The sequence below is a fragment of the Anas platyrhynchos genome, chromosome 3 (genome assembly GCF_047663525.1).
Source record: "Anas platyrhynchos isolate ZD024472 breed Pekin duck chromosome 3, IASCAAS_PekinDuck_T2T, whole genome shotgun sequence".
Lineage (NCBI taxonomy): Eukaryota > Metazoa > Chordata > Aves > Anseriformes > Anatidae > Anas > Anas platyrhynchos.
The window spans coordinates 77,499,901-77,508,502 of record NC_092589.1 but is presented as its reverse complement, the minus strand read 5'-3'; the positions used below and the strand labels follow the sequence as shown (position 1 = coordinate 77,508,502).

At 37.2% G+C, this 8,602-nt stretch overlaps 1 protein-coding gene across 4 annotated transcripts in view; it reads right to left on the bottom strand.

Moving 5' to 3' along the window:
• Positions 1–3,016: 3,016 nt before the first annotated feature.
• Positions 3,017–8,602, bottom strand: part of SIM1 (SIM bHLH transcription factor 1) — a 48,955-nt gene continuing 43,369 nt past the window's right edge. For all 4 annotated transcript variants that reach the window (XM_038177516.2, XM_038177515.2, XM_072036160.1 and 1 more), the window contains one exon: positions 3,017–7,626. In XM_038177516.2, coding sequence (XP_038033444.1) covers positions 6,896–7,626 — 731 coding nt within the window. In that variant the 3' untranslated portion in view covers positions 3,017–6,895. The remainder of the gene's footprint in view (positions 7,627–8,602) is intronic.

The following is an 8,602-nucleotide window of genomic DNA, read 5'->3' as shown; positions in this document are numbered from 1 at the left end:
ATGAAAAATATGTGAGCAACCACTTCTTTACCTGAGAAAGCTGTTTTCTCACCCAGCTGCAGAACCAGGCTCCCACTACCCACCAGCCCCATCAATCTCACATTTGTTCATCTGCAGGAAAGAGCTTCAATAAGAATGACTGAGATGGTGGTGTGCTTAAAGACTGGTCTAGAAAGTGAGAGCTGTGACCCTGAACCCCCCCAGCCAAAAAGATCCTACACCCCAGACCAGGCAAGGGTGCAGTGGCTATATTGCTGTTGCACAACATCTCACATTGTTATGGCTTGATGGAGCTGTACAGGTATGCAAGGCCAGGTAATAGCCATCTCAGGTCTGAATGCAATCTAACACAACTTCTCACCCATTCCTTTGTCACAACACTGCTCTTTGTCTGAGTATATTATTTTAAGCACCTAAGTGGCACTATGCTCCAAGTCAGCAAGCTGTTTTAGCTGAGGCAAGGAAGTGGTGTTTGGCTTCGAGAAACAAGAGTATTCACAGAGAAGACAAATAACCTTGATTTAGCTCCTGTGAGTCAGCTCTTCCTGACAGAGTAATATTTGAAGGGATTCAGACATCCTTCTTAAATGGGGTAGCAGTATATTTTCCGTGTCCCAATTTTGATAAACTTAGAACTCACAGGTATCAAACTAAGTGATTTAAGTGATCAAAGTGATTTTTTCCATGTACCCTCCCAAGTCTGAGAAATAGACTCATTAATTAAAATTAATTCCTGAAAAAAAGTCTTCTGCAGGACAGTCCTTAATTTAAAGATGTAGAAAAACAGACAATAATTGCATATTGGTAGCTATATTTTAAACCAAAAAAATCTTCACATAATAAATACATCTTATGCACATTAACTTCAAATTTACTTCAGAAAGCTATTTACAATATAAATAATTATAAATGGGAACACTTTGCAAGATATTGTTGACATAGCTAAATTGTGTTTCCTACATTACATTCCAAAGGAAAACTTCAAATTACAGATGTTATGCTACAATGTCACTGAACCCTATACATTGCAAGGCATGGTATTTAAAATGCTGGCAATCTTTGTCTTTTTTTTCCATAAATATAACCCATTGGTTTAAAGCAAACATGAAATGCTTCAGTATGTCTCAAGTGCTTTAATTTTTCTTTTCTTTTTCTTTTCTTTTTTTTTTTTTTTTTTGATAGATTAGCATATTTTATTCATTGAAATATTTACCTTGGGAAAAAGTTGCAGTGTGCTAAAATATCTTTTCCTAATAGACTCTATTTCCTTAGAAATGCAAAGGTGCCAATGTGTGAGCAAGACTATTTCTTGCATTTTCAAACTTCCCACTGTATTGGTATATGGAAAAAAAAAAAAATCACATGCAGTCCAAACTGCAGTAAATAGAAATATTTAAAAATTGTATTTTTAATCCTAAAAACAACAGGGAATCATGAGAATTCCATGTGAGGAGAGTTAAATAGTGAACACAACCAGACAAAAATCTTTGTGTATTTGATCTTTGTTTTCATATACAGCCTTGTAGATAGTCATAGATTTTCTTTTCAGAAAGAGACATATTCCTAGGAATTTAGAGCCAGATTTATCCACAGGACTCTTGTACACATAAGATAAATGCCACAGTGAAGTTTAACCTCACATAATCTTTTTCATTAATAAATGCTCAAAGGAAATGTGAAATGGAGTCATACTAGTGCTCTCACTGTTCCAAGCAGAAGACTATTTAATTATTTTTTTCTTTAAAAAAACAACTTTGTAAAAACACTTTGCTAAACCCTCATCTACATCTCTAATAGGCTTTACTAGCGCCAAACCAGCGGGTTACAGAAAAAAAAATAAAATGTTTTTTTACTTGTTTTAAATTTGGGGGCTGGGGCTGGTGATGGTGCTGCTGCTGTTATTGTGGTTTGCAGGTTTTTTTTTGTTTTTTTGTTTGTTTTTGGTTTTTTTTTGGTTGGTTGGTTGGTTGTTTTTTTTTCAGTGCACACAGCACTGAACCATATTTAACCATCAGTATTACCTGCAAATAAAATAACATAGGTTCTCCTCCATACAGTGTAGCTATCTGGAGATCATCCAATATACCTACAGAAAAGTATGTTCATCCACTATTGTTCCTGATAACAAAGCTTGTATTGCCTTTAGCCCTTTATGTGTTTTAAGTAAATTTGCAACTCATGGAAATGCCAGAGCCTGAATCCATTTGCCGACAACTACAGCAACCTTAAAATAAGACATAGCTAGGCCTAATCCTGGGACCATATTCTATAATCCTCCTAACAGAGTTTTCTATGCAGAAGGTCTGAAATCAAAGTGTACACCATAGTTTTGTTCCTTGACTGAAAGGCTAACTGGCCTTCCCAACAGCTGATTGGGACTGATTTTCTGGAGTGACTGTGCCTTTTCCAAAAATACTGTGTGACCGTGTTTTGTTTCTCCCCAACAGGATGTTCACATAATTGAACATATGGTGGTTAACATACTTAGGGACATTAATGAACAAATGCTGCAAGTCCAGAGATAAAAATGAGAATCAGATAAGAGTTATTAAAAGAGTTTGAAAGAGCAGAGTTTCACTGTGTAACCTGTGGCAGTATTGCGGGCACATCAACAAAGCCATATAAAGCTTAAGAAGCACTTCCGAGTCTCTTCTGCACAGAGATGCGCTCATTTTTCCAAAGCACGTATAAATAGTCTCTATTACAGAAACATGGCCATTACAGCTATTATCTTTCATAGTTTCCATATTCACATCTTGAGGTTCAAAAACAAAACACAGACAAAAACAAAACAAAATAAAACAAAATAGAAACCACCCCCAAACCTGCTAGCTCACAAGTCAGATTTTTTTTACCCTTACGTCTATTAAGTAGTACCTTACTCCACAAATATTCCCATTTGAGTCAATGGGAGAAATTGCTGAGTAAGGTTCTTCTTCTAACTAAAGAATTGCTGTGCAGATTTGTCCACAACTGCAAACTCTGTGCCTCTGGGGTGAAATTTTTTATTTAAAAAAAAAAAAAAAAAAGTTTCTTTTGCCTCTTTAAGTAAAAAAGAGACACTTATATCATAATGCACCATCCACTGATGCCAACAAGAAATTATTTGAAAGATTTGTGGTCACTCTGTAGTTGGAGTAGCTAGAAAATATTAATTTGGTGTTAATAGCAAAACATTATTATGTTAGAGAAACAATGCAACACATCAATTTATATTGTTCTTGTACCAGTTCACAACTTACATACCTGCTTAAAGCTAACCTTTACCTAATATGATACATTTGAAATGTATTTGGTACAAATGCCTTGCATTTTTCAATTTTCCAAAATATTTGATCTAGAAAAGCAAGGGAAAAAAAAAAGAATAAAAAGAGAGAGAGAGAGAGAGAGAGAGAGAGAGAGAGAAGACTACATCCTTGAAGGATACTAAATGAAAATTTGAATTAAATAAATATGCAATTGAAAAAATAAGCTTTATATCATATTGAAAAGTACATGTTATATGAGCTGCAGTGATATTATATGTTATAATTAAGATTGCAAACTTGCGTTCATGTAGCATGTAGCATGCAGAGCCTGTGTTTTAAACATTCAATGCTTTCTGTCAGTTAGGAAGAAATTCCTGGCTACCTAAAGAAGCAGGAGGGCAAATTAGCTAACAAAACGTATCTACCTCCAAGAGACCCTACTGAAGTAGTAGTTAGCAAAAATTACTGAAACCCCAGGAGGAAAATGAGTATCAGCCCTTGCTTGTAGCACAACACGGCTGCAGGAATGGACCCTTCCACCTACTGATATATCAGGTATCCTGTTTATTACAGTGCATTTGGTTACATTTCTTACTGGTGTGGACTGGGACTGTTAAAATAGGATAAAAAACAACAATTTGGAAAGTTTTATTTTGGGCTTAAGGTAAATAACAATAGGGATTTTTTATTGCATAGCACACTAGCTTTTCTCCTAGATGAAATTGTATAGAATACAAGTGTCCTATACTGTGCCTGTCTGCTTTGTAAGAGTGTTTTTACTAAGTGCCTGTCAGGATGCGAATATAGCTGTGCCCAAACTGTCCTCTCCTCACTACTTGTGGACATTAGATCAGAGCCACGGTGCTCCAGCTGCACTGCAGAACCTTTCACATTAAAAGTCTGGTAAAAAAAAAAGCACTTGGTGATCCTGAGTGCTTGGTGATAAACGTAAGTGCTGACAAAAATCCCATTCTTCGAAACAGTTTAGGAAACTCCTCTGTTATACGAAATAATATTGAGACTTAGACTTATTTTTATATGTACTAGGTAGGGATAATATGATACCATGTACCTCTACTCTAATTCACTTTGCAAATTGTATTTGAATACTGTACAATGAAATTCCAAATACAAGTTTATCCATATTATTCATAGGAATAAGTGTATCCAGAACTAGATTTATCAAAAATAATTTGTCATTCCTATTCTTTAGGAATATATACAATTGTTGGGCTGAAAGGAGTCCATTTTGGTCCATTCCCTCCTCTAAGTTAACAGTTGTCAATGTTTTTCTTCCTCTCAATTACTTTCCTTGTTTTTATCTTAAAACAAACAAACAAACAAAAATCCCTAGCTGCTTCTCTTTATGACCTTTGTTATTCATTTGGCAGTTAGTCAAATACACTTCTTGCCAAATCATTTTGTTCTCATTTTGTTTTGGCTAACATTCAATGCCCTGTCTCTCATTTCTGTCGCTAGTTCAAATAGTTTTAGACCATTATTTATCTCTCCTCCGTGCAGAGCTTGGTGCACACCAGTGACATTCCCCCTTACTTTTCTCCCTTACAAAGATGACAGACCCAGTTTATTTAAAGTTTTTATTAGATCTTTCAGTCTCTTTATCTTTTTGCTGAGCTCTGCTCCACCTTTTCTATTATGAGCTTTAGATAATAAAGAACAGACTGTTTTGCTCTTCCTTGTGTTCAACGTACATTTCACCAGGAGTGATCACACTGCAGTCAACAGAGATTGCTTATGGAGTAAGGTACTACTCAATTCAAGATTCACAATCTGCCTTGGAGTGATCAGAACTATGCACAATATTCCAAGTTCAGAGAGGTAATTTCCTCTACTTTCAAGTACATCCCTACTTACGTGGCTTATAATGTTATTATTTAGCTTTTGCTTCTGATTAGTTTTATTTGAAAATAGATATTTTTAACCCACCCGTAGCATGCTGGTATATATTTAGTCCCACTGATGACTCAATCCCATATGTTGAAATTCTTAATGCTACAAATGAAGCTAGACTTATTGCTAATTTCATTTTAGTAACCTCCTCAAGTCCCCCTGCCTCCACTTTGATATAATAAGGAGTGGTGGTCCTGCTCCTGTTGCAGTCAACCTTGAAACATCACATAAATGCCATACAAAGAAGGACAGGTACAGTAACTGTGCCTACAAACACCCTATTTTACTTTTTTAGCATATGTTTTTAATTGAATATTTTCCAAACAATTAGTGGCTCTTTGTTCATGAGATTATTAAAAATTGCAAAAAATTTCTCTGCCTCTTTTGATGTCTTCTATGAGTCTAATACAGGCCACAATAATATCAACTTTTTTAATGCAACTGAATTTATTGGAACCCTGATTTTCCTCAGTATATTTTATGTACATATTACTGATTTTGATACTCCTAACGTGTTCTGATATCCACTAAATTTTCCGCTGCAAGAAAGAAAAGAATGCATATTCCTTTTAAAAAGTCATACTGATTACTTCACTGTATGTCAGAGTGCTAACAATCTTCCACGTTTTCTTAATTTACTCCAAAATTTTATCAAAATTAGGATGAACCACCATACATTTTTTGTCTATTCTTGCCAAATTCTTACACTTACATAGTTACTTTTTTTTTTTTAATAGAAAAAAAAATCTGATTCTATTGATTTTTTTCTGTGTTTCAAAGTAATTCTTAATTATGTGGCCACTTATAATCACTGTTCTTTATATTGGAATTATTAGTACATGGCATACATAGCCATAGGGTTAAACGCTTTTATATTGAACCACTCCCAATTCACCCTGTTTCTCCCAGTGATTTTCTTCCATTTCATTCCACTTCCCTCCTTGTGCAACCTTTCAAATATATGAGGACAATCTCTCATGTCTCTATCAAGACAACCAAGACCTATGCATTTCTCAAAACAACACCAAGAAAGGCTCTCTTTCTTTCCTTTAAATACAGTAGAAGTAAATATTTGATCACACTAATTATAAGGATACTGCTTATTTGACTCCTTTCAGATCAAGTGTATGCAATAGCTGGGCATGTGGGTACACATGGAAATAACACATCTGAGGAGTTCTTCCTTATTTCTTCCCTTTCTGATTTTGTATTTGTTAGCCATGGATGCTTTATACCATGGAGTAGCATAACACACTTGGCCTTTAGAGAATAAAAAGATCACCAGAAGTACACATTTTGATGTGTATTTCAAAGGAACACCTTCCAACTTTCTGTGTTAAGAGTGCATAGCAGTTTTGTTGTCTGGGACCTGTGGTTTCCATGCATTTCACAAGGCCTGCCCTTGGCAGTGTTTCCAAACAACCACCTCTTACACAGTGTACATAAATAGCTCTGCTACCCTGCCCAAGTGCTCCCTACCTAGCTGTTTTCCATCCTTTTCACCTCACCAACTTTGAGTTTAGCTCCATTCCCTCTAACCCTGCAAGCCAGTGCATTTTTTTTTTTTTAAAGTAATGTTTGTTAACTTAACATATCCCCCCCAAACCTCAGGTTATTCTCTAGTGCACTGTGGTATATCAAATGCTGGTAATGACAAGGGCATGAAAACATATAATATCTTCCAATTAGGTCTCAAAGGTTATTTTTTAAAGCACAAAAGTTTTTAGAAAAAAGTGTCAGCTTCCATTGGTTATTATAACAGATGTCCCCTTGTGTCCTTGTGCTGGATCTTGCTGCATCCTTAAGTGAGAAGTCACATCAAAGTGTGATCCATTACAGCCTAATGAATAGTTTCTAATGGTTTCAGTGTCATATAGATGCTCCAGGGCATATCCAGTTAATGTGTAAGCATGTTTATCAAAGTACTGCCTGTGGGAGCTGTAATAATTTGGAGATGCTGCTGGGTGGTCCCCTGGGGTTTGATGAGGGGACATGTCTGAATGCAGGTAGTCTTTAGCTAGTACCAAACTAGATTTTGATATTCGGTCAGAACTGGGACTGCTTATCCTAGACAGTGTTGTGGGGCTGTTGTCATAGTCATTTTCATGTGGGCTCATAATCTTTCCATCTCGTTGCTGGATGTGTTCACAGGGTGGAGTGTTGGCAACTGCTGGGATGCGGCAGACATCACCTGCCAGCTGCTGCTGAGGGTAGTTTGCAAAACAGATAGCATGCTTCTTCCCTGTGCCATTAATGGAGACCAGTGGATCGGGGGTCGTTTTCCGTAGCTGTAGTCTGTTTTCTTCCTCTTTTATCATTTGCTGGGTGGCTCTTATTAGAGTTTCAATTTTGCTGGGCTCATGTGGGCTGTTCTGATACTGCTCAGCACGATAACGGTCACCTGATTCACTGGCAGAGCCAGGATCAGGTGAGCTAACAACACTGTCCTCATCCCAGTGTCCTCTCCCTAGGAAAGAGAGAAAGGGGACAAGCACTGAGGTCAAAGAAGGCAAGCAATCTTAAAGAACAAGTACTCTGAACCTCATTTTGCAGACAGAAAACCAAGAAATAGGTAAGTGACTCAACAAAGTCACCAGAAATGACTATGGTAGAGCCCTTGCTTTTCGGTGACAGCCTCTAGTTTCCAGTAACTTTCTGCACGCAGAACAAGTAACACAGCTGAAAATACACACACAAAAAAAAAAGCGATCTAAGCACATAAACACAGACATTTAATGCCATGTGAGATGCTCTAGGGTAACCACACATCTGCATAGGCCCAGCAGGTATGGCATAGACTCTACAGGAGCTCTGTATCTTCCAGAGCAGCTAGTGGCCAGGCAGGATGCCCTAGGGCATGTTGAAGTGCACTTTACAGCAATGTTCAGGCCCCCAACCCCTCACTAAATCTTTGCATCAACATCCTTGCATCAAGTCCAAGGACCGTGGTGAAAACTCAAATCTCAAGGAACTTTGTGTAGATCATTTACATGTGTCTCTTCCTAGTCCTTTCCAGAAGATAAATCATAGAGAAAGCACTGTGGCATAGTTTCTGGCCCTGTAGTGACTTTACACAAGCTGCATGACAATAAACAAGCAGAAGCAGTAAAACAGGTAACCTTCCTAAGAAGCATAAGGACACCACTGCTGGCAGGTTTGCTGGAAAAATGTGATGTCCTTTCCCAGTGCAGAGGTATTTGCTGTAAAAACTATAAGAGCAGGAAAATATGACTATTCTTACCTCTCTTTAAATAATAAGGCCCATAGACATATCAGAGAAGGTGTTCAGCTTGCATGTAGCTGAAAGGACAGAATCAGACCTGTCAATCCTCACTAGGAAGAAACTGATTGACCCCACACATGAACAGCCAACTAAGGAGACACCATAATAAAAGGTTTGATAAAGGATTTGCTAAGATATGTGCCCACAGGAGGGCATGTGT